The following is a 23,146-nucleotide window of genomic DNA, read 5'->3' on the forward strand; positions in this document are numbered from 1 at the left end:
GAACAAAAAGAACAGTTGTTTGAAATAGAATGTAAAAATCTTTACTGTGATACTGTAAATGCATCACTGTGGTATCAATAAAAGTATCAATTTCTTTTCTAAAACAAAAAACAAAAAACCTTACACCACTTTTGTTCAGTAATGTATAAAATGTGACTTTAACTATATTTAAACTATCTCAGAATAGCCTGTTTTATTTTTAACTTTTGTATGTGTGCAGAAAAACTTTTGCATGTGAGCAGAATTTAGACTGTGATGGTAAATGCAGTTTATAATATGAAATATAAATATCCCAGCAGGGCACAACTGAGACCCCAAAGTGGTGGCAGCCCTCCTTCAGCAGAATGTCAAGATGGCGAGCCTGCTCCCTCCCACAGGTGCCGATGTGTTCCACCCCTTCACTTTGGAGTCGCTCGCCGAGATCGAGCGGCGGATGGCAGAAGAAGCCGCCGAGCAGGAGCAGATGAAGGCACCGAATATTGAGGTGCCTGAGGAGGATCTGCCCAAACCCAGCAGTGATTTGGAAGCAGGAAAGGTCCTACCATTCATCTACGGAGACCCTCCACCAAATCTCCTCAATGTTCCTCTTGAAGAGTTGGATCCATTCTACAAAGCAAAAAAAGTCAGTGGCAAAAGCGAAATACCAAAGCCCAGATGTCAATAAATATTTACGGATCTGGTTTATCAGAACAATATTTAATCCACAAGAGATTTTGTGTCTCTTTTTCTGTTTTGCAGACGTTCATCGTGGTCACCAAAGGGAATACAATATACAGATTCAATGCTGAACCTGCATGCTACATTCTAAGTCCATTCAACCCTATTCGACGAGTGGCCATAAGAATACTCATACATTCATATCCTTCATTTTCAATATACACACACACACACACACACACACACACACACACACACACACATATCAACACACACACACACACACACACACACACACACACACACACACACACACACACACACACACACACACATATATATATATATATATATATATATATATATATATAAAACAATGTTTTCTTTAATTTCCATATGTGATTTAAGTTGACATCTTAACTTTGTGTAATACTTAGACATCTTGTTTAATTTCACAAATAATTTCTTCTAAGTTCTCCTTTACATCACAACAAATTATTTAGCATGTTCATCATGATAACCATCTTGTCAAACTGCGTGTTCATGACGATGAGTGACCCTCCAGCATGGAATAAAATAGTAGAGTAAGATTTGCACCATATTTCAAAAATCTATCTATCTATCTATCTATCTATCTATCTATCTATCTATCTATCTATCTATCTATCTATCTATCTATCTATCTATCTATCTATCTATCTATCTATCTATCTATCTATCAAACTCCCAACCTACCTCACTGTCAGTCTATCTGTCTATCTATCTATCTATCTATCTATCTATCTATCTATCTATCTATCTATCTATCTATCATTTAATTCAAATTCAGGAAAATGTAAAGACATTCTTAATTTATTTCTGGTGCACAACCCTGTTATTTAATGCTCTAGACATATAATCCACATAAAATGAGTTATTGAGACACATATATATGCCTATGTTGTTTATTGTGTAATTTGGTCCCTCTTAGGTACGTTTTCACTGGCATCTACACCTCTGAGGCGCTTGTAAAGGTGCTGTCCAGAGGCTTCTGCATCGGTGATTTCACATTCCTGAGAGATCCATGGAATTGGCTGGATTTTATGGTCATCACCATGGCGTAAGTATGTCTATAACCTGAATGTAAAATCAGAGGTTAAACAAGCCAGTGCAAACATTTGTTATGACTGTAAATGCACTGACAAATGTGCAAAATATGCTAAATGTGAAATACAAAATGTTGCATTATAAATAGTTCAATTAGTGTTGTAGTTACTGTAAATGCAAATGGATTGTTCAGAAGAGGATTGCAATAGTTTACAGTTTTATTTTTAACAGCAGTTTCCGTAATCAGATGCCATTCTGAATAGTCAGCGTAGTATGACTAATCGGTTTTTGCTCAGTCATGTTATGTGGCGCATGAGATAGCTGGGGTCTGGCAACCACATTAGACATAGAAGAATTGTGAAAATACCCACTTAGATGTGAGAGGTCAAAGGTCAGTTGTAAAAAAAAAAGTGTAACCAGGCTGTGCGCAGGTCCTAGTCCTCTGAAGACAGTCCTCCTCAGCTTCTCCATACGTGTCCCTAAGGTCCATCCTCGCCTCCCTTTACAATCACAGCCTGGCTGAATGAAAATGTTTATCCACTTGTAAAGCGAGATCACTTACCAGGCCTATTCTTAGCAGTAAATCTCATCTTCACACTTTGGCCCTCCTCAGCACACTAAAAGGCTGAGGTTTGATTTGTAGTTCTGACGGTGTATGAGGACTTTTAAGATCCCAAGTTTTACCATTATTACTACTGCATTCCCTCTGCTGTCATCCATAGTTTTCCTTGGTACCAATACCTAAAAGTATTTTATATGTATGTATATAAGTATACATCATCTTTGAACTATTTTAGTTGCATGTTATCAGAATAACTGAATAAGTGTTATTTCTAGTGTGATGTCTAGTCAAGTGAATCCTCAGTGTATAAATTGTGAGTTCTACAGGATGATGGATTTTTTTTAAACAATACATTTCATCAATGCTTATTTCTCTCAATACTCTCTCACAGTATTTTAGTAAATGTCTGCTGTACTACTTTTACATAAATTCAGTAGCCTGAAGTTCACAGACTTCACAATTACATGCCGTGATCCAGTTGCCCAACAGGCATCTCACTTGCTATTGGTCCATAGTATACAAATAATGATGCCATTTGGCTTCTGTGATCGACTGTTGCACTCAAGCTAAATATAGTCTACACTGAACATATCTCTTACCCCAGCAAGAGAGACTCTGCTTGAGCAGACTCTTATAAAAATATGGTCTAAGAAGTTTCACTTCAGTAAAAGAGATTCATTTGAATGCACAATTTCTTCAGTCATAAATATTGCAATAGAAGAACATAAAAAATTTACATACTGTATATAAATCATTTTCATTGCCCATGACCAGATTTACAGAAATATATATCTGGATCAATGCAAACGTGTTGGAACCTGTTGCAGTTAAATGTAATGTTGACTATTGTCTATCCATTTAATTACATAGTCTATATTGGTGCTCTACTAAATTATTTTTTATATACATTTTTTCACTATTTAAAACAAACAAACAACAACAACAACAAAAACAATAGTCAATCTTTGGTAAAAGCCCAAATTGTAAAAATGTGACGTAATGGTATTATGCAGTTTTTATATATATGTACATATATACAGTTCAAGGATTTTATATATATGTACATATATACAGTTCAAGGATTTATACAGTGTCAGTGGAATAATTGCGAGGTTTTAAAATAATATGCATTGTAATCTTGAATTGAATTCACTTCATCCACAGGTACGTCACAGAGTTTGTGGACTTGGGGAATATATCCGCTCTGAGGACTTTCCGTGTTCTTCGGGCCCTAAAAACAATTACTGTAATTCCAGGTTAATACAGCATGTCATTTCACATGGCTACAGGAAATATGAATGCTACTCACTTGAAGTCAAAATGGCACTTTAATGTCAGTTTGTTATTTTTTTTTTTTGTATAATTTGGGAATCCTTCAGCTGAGGTTTTGTTTAACTGCAAATTCCAGGTCTTAAAACCATTGTTGGTGCCTTGATTCAGGCGGTGAAGAAATTGGCGGATGTCATGATCCTCACTGTCTTCTGTCTCAGCGTGTTTGCTCTCATTGGCCTGCAACTGTTTATGGGAAATTTGCGGCAAAAGTGCATCAAGTCTTTTGACTGGAGCAATAGTGATAACCTGACCGTGCTCTTCAATCACACAGACATCAATGGCACTGAAACAGCCAACAGCACATTCAACTTTCAGGAATATATTGACAATCCAGGTGACTTGTGACTTTTTACCTCAGTGATGTGACATGAAATGTCAGCTCAAAATGAATGAAAACTTGTTGCTTACTTCATTTTGAACATTTTTTTGTGTGCCTGCAGTGATTTTGATTAGTGATTTCCATTCCTTTGCCATAGAAAACTACTACTATGTGCCTGGCCATATGGATCCGTTACTTTGTGGGAACAGCTCTGATGCAGGGTATGTTTTTCAAATATGATATTTGATATCATCTAAATCAACCTTTATATATTTAATCATCTAAATCAACTTTGAATTGACATTGTGCGTTACCAGCAAGTTGAAATTTAAAAGAACTATAGACTGATTGTATTCAAAGAAGCAGTTTTCAGCAAACTGAATGCGTGTATATTGTTGATTAAATTACCTGTTTGCCATTGCTGTTCACAGGAAGTGCCCTGAGGGCTACACATGCCTAAAAGCTGGCCCAAACCCAAATTATGGCTACACTAGTTATGACAATTTTGCATGGGCTTTCTTAGCCCTTTTCCGGTTAATGACTCAAGATTTCTGGGAGAACTTGTTCCAGTTGGTGGGTTTATGCATCTTGTTAATGTCACATTGTTCTTTGCTTTCTTTCATTGATAATCCAGTGTCATTTTGTTATAATATTTAATAAGGTTAACAAAATGAAACAAACTGCTCCATAACAAAACTTGTACAATACTTACAATTCATTATAACAACAACAACAACAAAAAAAAATTGCTTAACGTAAAGTGAATGCCTGTTTTATGTGTGCTACCTTTTAAATGTTTAGGGTCAGAGAGAATTTTTTTTTTTTTTTGGAAGAAAATGAATATTTTATTTAGAAAGGACACAGTAAATAAAGAAGGCTTTCCAATAACTACTGTTTTCTATGCTTTTGAGACATAAAACTGCATAAAAAGTTTCAAAAATGTTTCAGACGCTCCGTGCAGCAGGGAAGACGTACATGATCTTCTTTGTAGTCATCATCTTCTTGGGTTCGTTCTACCTCATCAATCTGATTCTGGCTGTGGTGGCCATGGCATATGCTGAACAGAATGAAGCCACCATTGCAGAAGCTAAAAAAAAGGAGGAAGAGTATGCAAAAATCCTGGAACAGCTCAAGAAACAAGCTGAGGTTTGTCGTATTTGTAAGCTTTGCAGCTTAGGTTAGAGCCTTGGATCATTTGGTTAGAATAATACTAATTGTTAGTTCTGATTTTGTCTGCTGTCGCAGCAAAAGAACAGCATGGTGAATGGCAGTAAGACATCATTATCCAGCAAAAAGAAAGGTGACGATGACCAAATTCAGAACGACTATGACGGGATCGCATTGAAACCCCTCTCAAAGTCAAATGGATCCAAAGGAAGCATGAATTACTTAGAAGTCCCTAACTCGCAGATGAGAAAACCAAGTGCAGTGAGCGCTACAGACAATGCTTTAGATGGTAAGTTCACATTTCGCTTTAGTGTAAATAGTGAGTTCCCCAACAATTAAAGAAATAAAAATCAAATGTTTGTGTTTTGTCTGTTAAAATACTTTCATCAATAGAGCTGGAAGATATTCAAAGGCCGTGTCCTCCCTGCTGGTACAAGTTTGCTGACATATTCCTGAAATGGGATTGCTGCTTACCATGGGTGAAATTTAAGAAGTTTATCTACCTTATTGTAATGGATCCTTTTGTGGATCTGGGCATTACCATCTGCATTGTGCTCAACACTCTATTCATGGCTATGGAGCACTATCCTATGACTCAACATTTCGAACACATGTTGACAGTGGGAAACCTGGTACATTGATCTACCTATCAATGTTAATTTGAGCCTTTAAAATGTATATTGAACACTGATACTTTATAGTTGTTTTGCCAGCATACAAAAGCTGATGTTTTCCTTGCATCATGATGTCTTCTTTCCCCTGCAGGTTTTCACTGGTATCTTTACAGCAGAGATGGTGCTAAAACTTATTGCACTGGACCCATATTATTACTTCCAAGTTGGCTGGAACATTTTTGACAGCATAATTGTGACCATGAGTCTGGTGGAGTTGGGCTTAGCCAATGTTGAGGGCTTATCTGTGCTGAGGTCCTTCCGTCTGGTATGTGAAACTTCATTTTCTGACTGACTCTTAAAGGGATATTTCACAAAATGCAGAAAAAAAAAATTCTGACATCAGTTAGCTACTCACCGTTGATCCAAACAAAAACATAATACTTCATATGGAAAAAAAACAAAAGAATTCAGAGCTACTGGAAGTGGGGAAGAAACAATATCAACAAAACAAAACTAATTAAAAAAAAATTCAATTAGTCTTCTCAATTGTTACGGTCCCTGGTCTAGGTCAGGGAAGTAACAAAACAACGCAACACTGCTTCTCAGTTAAGTCTTTTATTAGACTGTTCTTGCTCTCTTGATTGTTTTTAGAACATTGCATTTTAGATTTAACAAAGTATCCTGAGTAAATCAGAAAAATTGAACAAAGAATGCCAAAATAACAAACAAAAAAAAGAAGTTGAAGCAAAATCTTCAGGGGTGAGCTAATGCCAAAATAACAAACAAAAAAAAGAAACTAACTTTCCCACAAGAACTAACTTCCCTAGGAACCACAAATAAAGAAACAAAATATACAATAACATACCCTATCTCCTTAACTAGCCAATAAACAAGAGAAAAGTATAAGGCCGTTTGGCCTAAAGAAAAAAGGCACTCACCCCCTACAGCTTCTCAAATTCATTTCACTTTGACAGAGGTGATCACAAAGGCACTGAGGTTTCTAAGAGCATGTCACAAACAGTTACCCAGTGGCTAACAGCACTCTGTTACCACTACACAGAGCACAACAAACATTGTACTACACTTTCACAGGTCACACCCACAGTACAACAAAGTGCAGACAAAAAAGAAAGGCAAGGAGCTCCCTCCAGAGTTATTCCAGGGGATTTTATAGTCCCGGCCTCTTTCTCTGGTCCAACCACCAACGGCTTCTCATTAAATCCAAGTCCAATCCTAGAGGAGAAGGAGACAGCAGGAACAACACCAAAAACCTCACAACCGTAACACCCACACCCTTAAAATTACAAATCAATATTTGTAATTACAAGACAATTCTCAATCCCCAAGGTTACATGGTGCACGTGACAAGGCATCAGCAAGCACATTCTCACAACCCTTCTTGTGCCGAATTTCCAAATTAAAACCTTGTATCAAAAGAGACCAGCGCATCAGTCTTTGATTTGAATTTGACATTCGAAAAAGAAAAACCAGGGGATTATGATCCGTATACACCAGGATGGGAACATTACAAGCATCAAGATAAATTTCGAAATGCTGCAGTGCAAGCAACAGCGCAAGAGCCTCCTTTTCGATTGTGCTATAACGTTGCTGCGATTTCGTAAATTTCCTTGAAAAATAAGATACTGGGTGATCAATTCCCGTATCATCCTCCTGAATAAGGACTGCTCCTGCTCCCACCTCACTCGCATCCACTTCCAATTTAAATGGTCGCGAAAAAATCCGGAGCTGATAAAACCGGAGCACTACACATCAACGTTTTAACAGCATCAAATGCTGACTGACACTCTGAGGTCCACTCGAAAACTTTAGCTTGACCAAGCAAGTTGGTAAGGGGTGACGCAACTTCAGCAAAATTATTGCAAAAAGCTCGGTAATATCCCGTCATTCCCAAGAAACGACGCAACTCTCGTTTTGTTTTGGGAGCTGGAAAATCAATTATGCACTCAACTTTTATGTCGACAGGACGCACCTGTCCTTGACCCACACATTTCCCAAGGTATGTCACGACAGCTTTACCGAACTCACATTTAGCAAGATTCAAGGTAAGAGATGCATCACTTAGTCGATGAAAAACTGCATACAGACTTGTTAGATGCTGTTGCCAGTCAGATGAATAAACGACAATGTCATCCAAGTATGCCTCACAATTCTCTAACCCAGCCAGCACTATTCTCATTAGGCGTTGGAAAGTGGCGGGTGCATTTCGCATACCGAACGCCATCCTCTTGTACTGCAGGAAGTGGTCAGGCGTAACAAAGGCCGAAATCTCTGAAGCCCTGGCTGTCAAAGGAATCTGCCAGTACCCCTTTAACAGGTCAAGCTTAGTTACAAACTTTGCAGCGCCAACCCTATCAATACAATCATCCATCCTTGGTAAAGGATAGGAGTCAGGTTTTGTGATGGAATTTACCTTGCGGTAATCGGTGCAGAATCGAAACTTCCCACCTGATTTAGGCACCAACAGACAGGGTGAGCTCCATGGACTGGAACTTGGCACAGCGAAACCATGTTCTAACAAGTATGCAGTCTCTTCTTGCATTATTCCTCTCTTGATGGGGTTTACTCGATAAGAATTTTGCTTGATAGGAGAGCAATCGCCCACATCAATATCATGTTCCAGTACTGTGGTTTGACTAGGCACATCAGAAAAGAGAACAGGAAACTTTTTAATGAGCGCAATAACATCATTCCGACACGCTTCACCCAAGTAACACAAATGGGACATTAAGTCCTCTAAAAGCTTTGAATTGTCCAGCAGAGCACATGAGACCTCTCGCATTCTAAGCCCATCCTCCTCAGGACAATACACGGCTGCCATAGCAGCAGAGATGGAATCAGTGACTTTTGGCAAACTCTGAACTACCTCCCTCTGAGTTACATCCCTCATTACATAGGCTTTAAGCATATTTATGTGACACACTCGGGTCTTTCGCTTCCTGTCAGGAGTATTAATGACATAATCTGTGTCACTTAATTTCTGCTTGATAGTATAAGGACCCGAGAACTTTGCCTGTAATGGCGACCCTGGAAGAGGCAGAAAGACAAGCGCCAAATCACCTTCCTGAAAACTTCGATAGACACTTTTTTTATCAAAGCGGGTCTTCATTTTGCTCTGAGTACGTCCCAACTTCAAAAGTGCCATCTCACGAGCTCGGCCTAGGCGTTCTCTGAACGAACTTACATATTCAAGTACGCTGGTTTGGGGGGTTGTCTCTGCCAGCAACTGTTCACGAAACAGTTTTAAAACGGGCCCCGCACATTGTGCCCGAACACTAAGTCAGCAGGACTAAAACCCAAGGATTCCTGAACAGTCTCTCGTACTGCAAACATGACCAAGGGAACGCCCTCATCCCAATCTTTCCCAGTTTCAAAACAGTACGTACGCAACATACTTTTCAAGGTCTGATGAAAACGTTCTAGCGCCCCCTGTGACTCTGGATGGTAAGCACTAGAAAGCTTATGCTTTACAGACAGACAATTCAGGACCTGAGAAAACAGCTTAGAGGTAAAATTTGTACCTTGATCTGACTGTACAACTCTGGGAATTCCAAATGTAGAGAAAAATTTGACCAGTTCTTAAGTCACATTCTTAGCTCTTATAGTACGCATAGGAATTGCCTCAGGGTACCGCGTAGCAGCACACATTAGAGTCAGCAGATACTGATAACCAGACTTGGTCTTAGGTAATGGACCAACACAATCAATAATAATTCTCTCAAATGGCTCCGACACAATTGGAATAGGATGAAGAGGAGCACTGGGAATTCCCTGGTTAGGTTTACCAGCTAGTTGGCACACATGACACGATCGACAGTACTCTGAAACTGCTTTTTTCAAGCCAGGCCAATAAAAATAGTGAAGGATGCGACTAAAAGTCTTGTTTACACCAAGATGACCAGAGAGAGCATGGTCATGAGCTAAACACAAAATCTGTTCACGATAATTGTCAGGGACCACTACCTGAAACACAGTTTTCCAGCTCAGATCCTTTTCTGATGGGGACCACTTACGCATAAGCACTCCATCCTCCCAAACATAGGCCACATCCTTATCTGCTACTTCATCTTTTTGTACAGCCTCAGCGAGACACTTGACTAGAGACGGGTCAGCTTTCTGTGCAGCCGCCAGCAGTTCTTTCCCAGCCCCAAGCATAGACTCAAACTGGACTGCAACATCCTGGTCAGAAACACACACATTAGGAGAAAACAGCCTGCATACCTTCCTTTCTGTCACCTTTGTCAGTCATAAATGTCTCAGACACATCTAAAACATCATCAAACTTTTTAGTCTGAGCATGGGTTACCGCACAAGCAGTAAACACAAAAGGAAACTGTTGACCCACATCAACCTGTTCACAACACCCAGACACATCTGGCTTGTCTACAACAATGGGCTGCGGAAACACCTCACCCCCAGCAATATCATTACCTAGTATTAGCCCTACTCCTTCTATCGGAAGTTGAGCACGTACTCCCAAACTTACAACTCCTGTGAACAGATCAGATTGGAGGTAAACAGAGTGCAAGGGAACTTTAACACAGCCGAGCTCAATGCCACGGATTAACACACTTGATCCGGCAGTACGACTCTTCTGAGAAATCTAGTGCGCTTTCCACAATAAAAGATTGAACCGACCCAGTATCTCGCAAGATCGAAATCGGCTTCAAATTTCCCTGCTTCCCTGAGAGAGATACTGAACCATTCATAATAAATGGGCAGTATAAATTTGTATGCAGATTACTAGAATTAAACACAGAGGGAGCAGTATGAACCAGAGCAACTCCCTTTGGTTTCTCAGGGGGTTTATTCTGATTCCAGCGCTTACAATCTGCAATCAAATGTCCCTGGATCACGACAGAAAAAAACACACACGTCTTTCTCCCTCCCGAGCCACATTTGTATTACGAGACACACTTAAAGCTGCCTCTCTATTCTCTCCTCTTCCCTTACCCCTAAAAAAAAACTCTTGAGTTGTTTCTCACAGGAAAATCAGATGAACTGTGTTTCTCTCTATACAAAGATGGAGTAAAAACAGTTTTGTGCGTGAGCACAAATTCATCTGCCAAAACAGCGGCATCAGTTAAGGACAAGACCTTCTGCTCATTCAGATACACAACAATGTTCTCTGAAACACAACTTTTAAAATCCTCCAACAACAAGAGTTCACGTAATTGCTCAAATGTTGTAACTCTGCTTGCTGCACACCATTTGTCAAACAACACAGTTTTCTCACGAGCAAACTCGCCGAATGTTTTGACTAGTAATCTTCTGATGGTTCCTGAATTTCTGGCGATAAGCTTCAGGTACTAATTCGTACGCTCTCAGAACAGCAGCTTTAACAGTATCGTAATTCAAACTTTGTTCAATAGGTAAAGCTGTGCACACTTCCTGAGCTTTACCCACTAACTTACATTGCAATAACAGCGACCACAACTCATTTGGCCAACGTAATGTAGCTGCTATGCGCTCGAAAGCGACAAAATAAGAGTCTACCTCCGTCTCTCTAAAAGGAGGAACAAGTGTAACGTATTTACTTACATCAAAGCTGATTGCAGACGCACCAACAGAAGAGGCAAACGGGTGGACTTTGATTCTGCACAGGTGAAACTGGTACATTCCCTGGCAAATGAGGAAACGATGGTCTAGATCTGGGAACAGGCACAGGCACCTTAGGAGATGATCTGGCCTGCAATTCCAAACTGCGCAGTTTATTATTTATTATCAGCCTCCACCTCAATAGTCCGCAAATGAAGAAGCTGCGCATCATAATCCTGTTTCTTTAACTGCAGGTCCAACTCCTTCAATTTAATAGCTAGCACAGGATCAAACCGGGGATAACTAGGATCTATACTAGGGAAAGAAACGGTATCCCCATCTCCAGCTGCTTTAGCCCCCTCCCCAGTTACTCCTTCCACAGATTCCTCCGGCAAAATTCCAGCCTCCACCAGTTTTACCATACAATTCCTTTTTAACAACTTGTTTTTTGTGCCTCCCTAGGAACAACAATTTCAAAAAAAATCTGCAATTTGTAACAAATCAGCTTTACGACATTTATTAAACTCCTCCGTAGTAGGAGACAATGTAAACAATGTTAAATCAAATTCCATACTTAAATTCATCCAACACCAGAGAAAAATTACTAGGCAACAACTGCGTATGTAACCACTATCAATAATCTTCATTGATATGCAATGGACGAGCCCCCAATTTATGTTACGGTCCCTGGTCTAGGTCAGGGAAGTAACATAAACAACCCAACCACTGCTTCTCAGTTAAGTCTTTTATTAGACTGTTCTTGCTCACTTGATTGTTTTTAGAATATTGCATTTTAGATTTAACAAAGTATCCTGAGTAAATCAGAAAAAATTGAACAAAGGGAAAAAAAAGAGAGAGAGAAAAAAAAAAAAGTTGAAGCAAAATCTTCAGGGGTGAGCTAATGCCCAAAATAACAAACAAAAAAAAAGAACTAACTTTCCCACAAGAACTAACTTCCCTAGGAACCACAAATAAAGAAACAAAATATACAATAACATACCCTATCTCCTTAACTAGCCAATAAACAGGAGAAAAGTATAAGGACGTTTGGCCTAAAGAAAAAAAGGCACTCACCCCCTACAGCTTCTCAAATTCATTTCACTTTGACAGAGGTGATCACAAAGGCACTGAGGTTTCTAAGAGCATGTCACAAAACAGTTACCAGTGGCTAACAGCACTCTGTTACCACTACACAGAGCACAACAAACATTGTACTACACTTTCACAGGTCACACCCACAGTACAACAAAGTGCAGACAAAAAAGAAAGGCAAGGAGCTCCCTCCAGAGTTATTCCAGGGGATTTTATAGTCCCGGCCTCTTTCTCTGGTCCAACCACCAACGGCTTCTCATTAAATCCAAGTCCAATCCTAGAGGAGAAGGAGACAGCAGGAACAACACCAAAAACCTCACAACCGTAACATAATGATTAATCAATATTCCAAGTCTTTGTAGCCATATGATAGTTAATGGTTGAAAATTTCACTTGACAGCAGTGGTCACTATTCATATTCATTTTCTATAAATAATTCCCTTTTCACTGGAAGAAAGAAATTCATACAGGTTTCAAAAAATGCATCATGATAAAATTAATTTATTTAAAAATTAAAATGTTTTTAAAATTATAAATTTCTATTTTAATTTACAGTATATTCAAATGTAATTTATTCCTGTGACAGTTACTCCAGTCTTTGGTGTCACATGAACTTTCCATGATATCATTCTAATATAATGATTAAGAAACATTAAACACAGTTTTTATCAATGTTAAATACATTTTTCTAACTTCTTTGATGAATAGAAAGTTCAAAAGAACAGTATTTATTTGAAATGGAAATCTTCTGTAACATTAATAATGTCTCTTTTTTTTTTTTTACACTTTTGATCAGTTGAATACACCCTTGCTAAATAAAAGTATTAATTTCTTTTTATATATATATTATTATTATTATTGACCCTAAACTTGAAACTGTATTGAGTGAAACTGTTGTTTTTGCATTGTAATAAAGAAGTACATTTTAATACATTTTATGTACAAAAAGTGTTGAAATTGCAATGTTCAAAATTTCAGTACTGAACTATTTATTCAAATCATGACTCTGTTGGTTGCAGATGCGTGTGTTCAAGCTGGCAAAATCTTGGCCAACACTAAACATGCTGATAAAAATCATTAGTAATTCTGTGGGTGCTCTTGGGAACCTGACCCTTGTCCTGGCCATTATTGTCTTCATCTTTGCTGTGGTGGGGATGCAGCTTTTTGGAAAAAGCTACAGGGACTGTGTTTGTAAGATCTCAGAGGATTGCAAGCTCCCTCGCTGGCACATGACAGATTTCTTTCACTCATTCCTCATCATTTTTCGCATTCTATGTGGGGAATGGATCGAAACAATGTGGGACTGCATGGAAGTAGCTGGCCAAGGCATGTGCATCGTCGTCTTCATGATGGTCATGATTATAGGAAATCTAGTGGTGAGCTGATTTCCTTCTTTGATAGATAGATAGACAGACAGACAGGCAGACAGATACAGACAGACAGAAAGACAGATACAGACAGACAGACAGACAGACAGACATATACAGACAGACAGACAGACAGACAGACAGACAGACAGATAGACAGATACAGACAGACAGACAGACAGACAGACAGATAGACAGATAGATAGATAGATATATATATACACACACACACATACAGACAGACAGACAGACAGACAGACAGATAGATAGATAGATAGATAGATAGATAGATAGATAGATAGATAGATAGATAGACAGACAGACAGACAGACAGACAGACAGATAGATAGATAGAACAATAGATAGATAGATAGATAGATAGATAGATAGATAGATAGATAGATAGATAGACAGGCAGACAGACAGACAGAAAGAAAGACAGACAGACAGATAGGCAGACAGACAGATAGGCAGATACAGACAGACAGACAGACAAACAGACAGATAGATCGATAGATAGATAGACAGACAGACAGATACAGACAGACAGACAGACAGAAAGATAGATAGATAGATAGATAGATAGATAGATAGATAGATAGATAGATAGATAGATAGACAGACAGACAGACAGATACAGACTGACAGACAGACAGATACAGACAGACAGATAGATTGACAGACAGAATGACAGACAGACAAACAGACAGACAGACAGACAGACAGACAGACAGACAGATAGATTGACAGACAGATACAGACAGACAGACAGATAGATTGACAGACAGACAGACAGATACAGACAGACAGATAGATTGACAGACAGACAGACAGATACAGACAGACAGATAGATTGACAGACAGACAGACAGACAGATACAGACAGACAGACAGATAGATTGACAGACAGACAGACAGACAGACAGACAGACAGACAGATAGATTGACAGACAGACAGATACAGACTGACTGAAAGACAGATAGATAGACAGACAGACAGACAGACAGACAGACAGACAGACAGACAGATAGATAGATAGATAGATAGATAGACAGACAGACAGACAGACAGACAGACAGACAGACAGACAGATAGATACAGACAGATAGATAGATAGATAGACAGACAGACAGACAGACAGACAGACAGACAGACAGACAGAATTTTAGTATGTCATTGTATTTCATCTTTGAATCATTATATTTTTTTCCCAATCTTGTCCTGAAGTGTTGAATCTCTTCCTGGCTCTGCTGCTCAGCTCCTTCAGTGGAGACAACTTGTCAGCGTCTGATGATGATGGGGAGATGAACAATCTGCAGATTGCCATTGCTAGAATGACAAGAGGCATTGACTGGGTAAAGGCCTTCGTTATCGGTCATTTCACACAATGTCTGGGCCTGAAGCCAAAGGGAGAGGGTGTGAAAGCAAATGAAGAAATTGATTCTAAGGTGGCCACCATGAATTCCAGTCTGTCCGTTATCAAAGTGCCTATAGCCAACGGTGAACTGGATGATGACGATGATGGCAACAGCTCTTCTGAGGATGAAGGCAAAGAAGATGTTGATAAAAATAGTAAAGTGAGTTTTTTTTTGTTTGTTTTTTAAATCTAATGTGAAAGATCACACAAATGCAAAACAGGTTGCCAGAGTATCACTGACATCCCTCCATCAACACTTTCTGACACCTAGACATGTGTCTCAAATACTGTGACACCTACAAAGTCAATCTGGAGCCCTGTGGGTCATCTTGTTTGGAGAGTCAGTCTAAGGAATGGCAGAAACCATGTGACGGCATGAGAAAGAGCACCAGCATGATTAGTTACCTTACTGAACAACGTTCTGACCAGCACCCATTCTGACAATCCGTTTAAAGCATGTCAGTGCTGTAAATCCCTACTGCACTATATCCCAATTCCCTGTAAAATCTTTCCAGTTCAGGTCATATAATATTTATTTTTTCTTTTTTTTCATAATTTATTTGTACTGTAGAAGCACACTGGCCCTGATTGATTGGCATGTTTGGCATGCCTCTGGATCAGGTAACACAGTTCATATGTCATGCTCCCATGTGTTGCACAGCACTGCAATTCACATCTAGCTACAGTATGTGTCAGAGAGAGGGAACATAAATGCAAATTTGTACTTTGGATAATTCACCCAAAAATGAAAATTCTGTCATCATTTACTCAACCTCATGTCGTTCCAAACCTGTATGAGTTGCTTTCTTATGTTGAACATAAAAGAAGATATATTAAAGATTGCTGGTAATCAAACAGTTAGTGGTTGCCATTGTCATCCATAGTATTTTTTTCCTACTGTGGAAGTCAATGGCGATTTTGCCACTTGGAGACATGTGTGAGCCTCCCTCAAGCTCTATGAAACTTGCCAGTTTTCAGATCAGCAGAGGATATTGAGTTGTTTGTGAAAAGTAATAATCATACCAGAAATTGACCTACAGTGTTTTCATCTGGACAGAAGACAGATGGAGATGAATCATCAACCTGCAGCACAGTGGACAAACCTCCTGAGGTAGTAGAGGTGGAAGAAGAGGAAGAAGAGGAAGAGGAGGACTCCACCCCTGAGGACTGCTACACAGAGAGTGAGACATGAGCATTGACTTAGCACTGTGTGTAGTATTGAATTAGGTTCTTATTAATGTTGTGACATTCCCAGACTGCATCAGGCGATGTCCTTGTTTGGAGCTTGACGTTACCCAAGGTAAAGGGAAGGCATGGTGGAATTTCCGTAAAACCTGCTACTCCATTGTGGAGCATAGCTATTTTGAAACCTTCATCATCTTCATGATCCTCCTCAGCAGTGGAGCTTTAGTGAGTCCACTGATAAACCATATTTTCACTTGATTAACCGCAGCCCACTGAAACCTTGTTTTTCATATGTATGTTTCTTTTTATTAGGCATTTGAGGACATATACATTGAACAACGAAGAGTGATTAAAATCATTCTTGAATATGCAGATCTGGTCTTCACCTATGTGTTTGTCATAGAGATGCTTCTGAAATGGGTAGCCTATGGATTCAAGGTCTATTTCACAAACGCATGGTGTTGGCTGGACTTTCTCATTGTTGACGTAAGTATTCTTCCTAATTCAGCAGAATATTTCAAGTTAAAGTACACTGACAATAATGTTTAACCTTGCTAAGAAACTTCATTCATCTGTGATGCTTTAGACGAACAGATCCTTGTGATCCTGAAGACAAATTTGGAAATCCATCCATTAAAATTCATGAATTCTTACAGTACTTTCATTTATTATCCTGGTGCTTATCCAGGACAAGGCTGCCTCTAACAGTGCAGATTACTGTTAATTTCTGTAATATTTCAAATATTTTATAAAAGCTTCTACATTATTCTGCTGTAAGTATGGATAGTGTACATCTTAAAGCTAAAAGTTTCATTCTTGTGTATTTCACTCATAAATCGGAATCATTGTGACTTGAGTTTGTCACAACAAATCCCACTTCCGTTTGAATTTGGTTCATATTTCAATTATGTTATTTTGCTTTTTATTGCAAACTTCAGTAAAGACTTGAATACACATTCACACACACACACACACAAAATCACTATGTAATTACAAATATATTATGAAAATCATTTTTTAAGACTAACAACAAAGTCATTTTTAACCTATCAATGATAACTAATATGGATTTTAAATGCAACAGAAGGGCTATTATTTACTGTTTATTACTATTTTGAGAGATGCCTTAAAGATGTATTATTGCAGAAAAATAACCAGCAATATACTTGAAGTATTTACATTTCTGCAGGTGTCCCTGATCAGTTTGACTGCAAATATCTTAGGCTACTCTGAACTGGGGGCCATTAAGTCTCTCAGGACTTTGCGAGCGCTGAGACCTCTTCGAGCTCTTTCCAGGTTTGAAGGAATGAAGGTGAGTTTTCTGCTGTCCGCCCTCAAATCCCTAATATTATTAGCTCTCCTTGTTCTCACATTTCTTATTGTATATTGTGCTGTTGACTATCTAATACATTTTAAAGTTTAAAACCATCAACTTCGGTGAAGGTTAACAATTTCAGGTTTGGTTCCAAGCTCTCACGCTGTCAATATGCACAGGTGGTGGTGAACGCTCTGGTGGGGGCCATTCCATCCATCTTCAACGTTCTCCTGGTCTGCCTGATCTTTTGGCTCATCTTCAGCATCATGGGAGTCAACCTTTTTGCTGGAAAGTTCTACTACTGCTTCAACTCAACATCCGAAGAAGTTTTCCCAATCACTCAGGTCAACAATAAGAGTGAGTGCTTGGAGCTCACAGAGGCTGATCCAAATGTGCGATGGATGAATATGAAGGTTACGTTTGATAACGTAGGCATGGGATACCTCTCCTTACTGCAAGTGGTGAGCCCTCCATAAACAGATGTGCATTTAACTGTAATGTTAAAAATCGGGTACTTTAAAAATGTGTTTTCATTTGGTTTCAAGGCAACGTTCAAAGGATGGATGGACATCATGTATAGTGCTGTGGATTCTCGTGAAGTAACGTTGATTTCATGCTTTTGCTTGGCACAGTCTCACATCTTATGTGCAGTATTGTTCTCCAGTAATACATGTGTTATTCTTAAGCATTGTTTTTGTTCTCTGTGTAGGTTGAAATGCAGCCGGACTATGAGTCAAACCTCTACATGTACATTTACTTTGTCATCTTCATCATTTTTGGCTCTTTCTTTACCCTCAATCTATTCATCGGTGTCATCATTGACAATTTCAACCAACAAAAGGCAAAGATAAGTGTTGGCACTTGGTCTTCTGGATTTGAAGAAACACTAAAACGCCTTCTGCCATGGAATAATTGTCTCTCTGTTTATACTTAGGAGGAACTGATATCTTCATGACAGAGGACCAGAAAAAATACTACAATGCCATGAAGAAACTTGGCTCCAAAAAGCCACAGAAACCAATTCCACGGCCTACAGTAATATATACAGTCTTTTTCTCAGATTAATCATTAAAATGAATAGACTTGAATCCGAGTATTAACTGCACCTTCTTCTCCTCTGGATGCTCTTCTCTTCTGATGTTCGAAAACTGCTGCCAAGGTTTGGTATTTGACCTGGTCACCAAGCAGTTCTTTGACATCTTCATTATGGTGATGATCTGCCTGAACATGGTGACCATGATGGTGGAGACAGATGACCAGAGTGAAGAGAAGGAATATATTCTGTTCCTTATCAACTTGGTCTTCATCGTACTCTTCACCGGGGAGTGCATTCTCAAGATCATTGCCTTGCGCTGTCACTACTTTTCCATCGGGTGGAACATTTTTGATTTTGTGGTGGTCATTCTTTCAATCGCAGGTAAGTCTGCTTTATTGATGGTAATCATTAAGTAATCATGAAGTAGAAAATTAATCTTAATGGGTCAATGACAGGACGCTCATTTTTTGGTTCCATGTATTTAAAATTCAAATACAATTAATGCAATGGCTTCATCCTCTATGCCATTCTATTATGAGCATGTTTTTCTGAATCCAAATTGATTTAGATATTTTTGTTATTTATTTATTTTTGTCAGGCATAAAGTCAGAGAAAATGTCAGGGTAAAATAACTGTCCTGATATTACATTAAAGGAAAAAAAAACCACTAAAGGAATTAAAAAAAAAAACTTTCAAAGTTCAAAGTTTCAAAGTTCTCATAAATCACTGCTTATAATATTTCCTTGTTGATTATTTCTCATCTCATAGGTCTTTTGCTGGCGGATCTCATCGAGAAGTACTTTGTGTCACCTACGCTGTTTCGCGTCATCCGACTGGCCAGAATCGGCCGTGTCCTGCGGCTCATCCGGGGTGCCAAAGGAATCCGGACGTTACTGTTCGCACTGATGATGTCACTTCCTGCCCTCTTCAACATAGGCTTGCTTCTATTCTTAATCATGTTTATTTTCTCCATATTTGGCATGTCCAACTTTGCGTATGTGAAAAAAGAAGCGGGCATCGATGACATGTTTAATTTCGAGACCTTCGGGAACAGTATCATATGTTTGTTCATGATCACAACATCCGCCGGCTGGGATGGATTGTTGGCACCTATACTCAACAGCCCACCAGACTGCGACCCGGATGTGGAGAACCCGGGATCGCCTGTCCGAGGAAACTGCGGGAGCGCTGCGGTAGGCATCGTCTTCTTCTGCAGCTACATTGTCATGTCCTTCCTCGTCGTGGTCAACATGTACATAGCCATTATCCTGGAAAACTTCAATGTAGCGACGGAAGAAAGCAGCGACCCCTTGTGCGAGGATGACTTCGAAATGTTCTATGAAACCTGGGAGAAGTTCGACCCCACCGCCTCTCAGTTCATCGCTTACAGTAGGCTGTCAGAATTCTGCGACACACTGAAAGACCCCCTGAGAATCCCAAAACCGAACACCCTTAAGTTGATCACAATGGACCTTCCCATGGTCCCTGACGATAAGATCCACTGTCTGGACATTCTCCTGGCCCTCACTACACAGGTGCTGGGAGATTCTGACCAGATGGATGCCATGAAAGCAACTATGGCGGAGAAGTTCATGGACAACAATCCCTCAATGGTTTCGTTCGAGCCCATCATCAGCACTTTCAGACAGAAGCAAGAAGAAGTGGCCGCTTTGACCATTCAAAGTGCCTACCGCAAGCACGTCCTCAAACGCGGCCTCAAACATGCCTCATATATGTATAGAGAGAAGACAAACTCAAAGAGACAAGGTGAAGAGGCTCCAGAAAAAGTGGGGATGATAGCTAAGAAAATGAGCCATCTGTATGGAGACCAAGCCGTTGAGGACAACAAACCTACAAGTTTCTCCTTCCCTCAACGTGGGAAACCACAGTATGGGGTTAAGCGTCCCCCAGTGAGAGTTCAGAGAGATGTGGTCTTGCACTCTGCCCCTTTTCCCACTCCTGACTCCTCAGACGCTGCGGAAAAATTGAGGGAGTCCATTGTGTAACAGGTTTAAGTCACACTGTACACTAAACCTTTGGAAAGCCCAGCAACACAGAGCCCCTTCAGGAGATTGTTTGTTCAGGGTTATACTTCGGCACACAACAGCCAGTATGAAGGAAATTCATGGAGTCAGTATGGCGAATGGCAACGAGTTATAATCAATATTACTGATGCAATTGATGGTTCCTCTAAGTACTGCCCTTGAGAAGACGATCACCAATTGTTTGTCTATAGGCACTGGAAATGGTTGGGCTCTAAGTGCAGACATCAATGATTTTCACGCACAGAGCCTGAAATGAAAACATTTTTTAAAAGAAAAATGGTAATGATTACTACTAATCGTTCAAAATTAATTGAATCGGAAGGAAAACCCATGACTTTCCATGATACCTGGCAAAGCCTAAAATAAATGGTGTTTTAAGAGTATATTACAGATCATTTTTGTAGTATCTGACTTTTACTTTTAATCTGAATTTTTCACAGTTCAATGTGACTAGTATTTAAAATAAACCCATTTACACTAAATAAAATGAACTCTGGTAAAATGGCCTGATAATCAATATTAAACAAAGTATATTAGTCTTAATAGTTAACTATAAAAAAAGGTTTTTCACTCTGGTAGTATTTTAAACCTTGAATCAAATAAAAGCAGAATCTCTAGTTGGCCCAAAGACAAAAATATGACTCTAAGATTAACTAAGTCAGACCATAAAACACATAAACTATAAAAGAGTCTTCTGAACAGTTAGCTACCCAACTGAACATATTGTAAATATGGATTCTGTTATGTTTAAATTGCCTAATGAGCTTTTTTGTTTTGCGGGGTGTACTTGCAAATTGTTTATTGCAAGTATATAGTCTGGAATCCTTGGCTTATTTATGTAGGTTATTTTTTATTTATTTTTTACTTTTAGATATCATTTATTATGAGCCAGATAGGCAGATGTGTTCTGAATGTCAGGTTTTTCAGCTCAGTTGTATAGTGATAATGGAAATGATGACACAATATACAGAGAATATTTTGTAGATGAAACTATGCAAAAGATTGCTTGAATAAGGCATTTTATGTCGGGAAAAACTACATGTATTAATGGATGTGTCAGGGTCAGAAGTAAAAAAACTAGCCGTCTTTTTCTAAGCATTGTGTGGAGACTGTGTATGAAGTTCTGTGGACACAGTTCATATGTCTGCTATGCCTTCAAAGAGTCATTTCTCAAGACTGACCCTAATGTGGGTCCCTATCATGTTTTACTGTACCTATACTCATCCAGCATTTACAGTTACTCACTCATAAATGTTTTGTCATTTTTTTGATCAACATTTTATTGCAAAGTTAACAATTTATCTGTCTCTCACATAAGCGATTGAAACTTTTAACAGGTTTTTGTTTTTTGCTGGCAGGTTTAGAGTATTTGGGAAGTTTTTTTCATCTGCTTTTTATTTGTATTTTTTTAACTTTTTTATTGAATTGGTGAAACATTTTGTACCTTTCAGGATTAATTTCATGTGATTAAACATTCACTATGCTACCAGTTTAATGAAGCCCTCCGAGCTAAATTGTTGGAACATTTAAACATGAAGTTTCTGATACTTTTAGACTTTTATTCATGACATTTCTTTCACTTTTATTATATTTTTTTGTAGAATGCAAACCAACGGATGAGGGTGGAGAGCAGAGAGATGGAGGATTACTAGCACAAATGTAACATATCCATAATTCAGTTTGTTTATGCGATAATAATGTGACAGAGATAAAAATAATAATAATAATAATAATAATCCACAAGCAGACAATTTCCATATTTGGAGAATAACTGAATGCTACTATTTACAGAGGCCAAATGCTTTCAGAAAAAGATAAATATATTTTTATTAAACTGTACAAGACAAATGAATAACAATATTAATCAAAATCTATTTAATGTTATGCAATGATCAAAATCATGCTGATTATTTAAATTTCTAATGAAATCAAATTGTGAAATTTTTGTTTAATCATTTTTAGATGTTGTTTTATGTTCTGCTTAGCATTACTAACACTGTTAAGTGCACTGAATGTATTGACACCTCACAGTATCTGTCACTTGGTGAATGCATGTAATAGATCTTGAAACATTTGTAAATGTTACTCTGTATTCTTGCTCTGTTTACATGACTGAAATAAACTTTAGTTTTTTGAGTCTTTGTTGTTTTTTTAAATGTTCTAACAATATGTAATGCAATTAAGAAACAGTAAATTAAACTTAGTTTATTATTAAAACTGAATATTAAAAAAATAACTAAAAAAACAACTTCCATACTGCTATTTCTACTACTTTTTCTATTGCAAATTGTCCAGCTGACAGGGCAAACGTACCCCACCTTGTGGTCAAAATACTTTCTATTTATAGTATTGAGATGGCATTTAAACAGCAATGGTTTATTATATTATTTTATTT

At 38.5% G+C, this 23,146-nt stretch overlaps 1 protein-coding gene across 1 annotated transcript; it reads left to right on the forward strand.

The window, feature by feature from the left end:
* The first annotated feature begins 315 nt into the window (after positions 1–315).
* LOC109052260 (sodium channel protein type 4 subunit alpha B-like) lies at positions 316–22,887 on the forward strand. The gene is made up of 24 exons (XM_042727968.1): positions 316–622; positions 739–857; positions 1,152–1,241; positions 1,628–1,756; positions 3,470–3,561; positions 3,714–3,971; positions 4,114–4,177; positions 4,388–4,529; positions 4,905–5,102; positions 5,202–5,412; positions 5,517–5,755; positions 5,889–6,062; positions 13,405–13,765; positions 14,981–15,330; positions 16,228–16,351; positions 16,426–16,580; positions 16,668–16,841; positions 17,545–17,667; positions 17,850–18,131; positions 18,216–18,269; positions 18,380–18,517; positions 18,601–18,704; positions 18,816–19,087; positions 19,475–22,887. Exons 1-24 carry the CDS (start codon positions 353–355, stop codon positions 20,710–20,712), a joined length of 5,361 nt encoding a protein of 1,786 aa, XP_042583902.1. The 5' UTR covers positions 316–352; the 3' UTR covers positions 20,713–22,887.
* Positions 22,888–23,146: the final 259 nt, after the last annotated feature.

Source organism: Cyprinus carpio, chromosome A3 (genome assembly GCF_018340385.1).
Source record: "Cyprinus carpio isolate SPL01 chromosome A3, ASM1834038v1, whole genome shotgun sequence".
NCBI classification, from domain to species: Eukaryota; Metazoa; Chordata; class Actinopteri; order Cypriniformes; family Cyprinidae; genus Cyprinus; species Cyprinus carpio.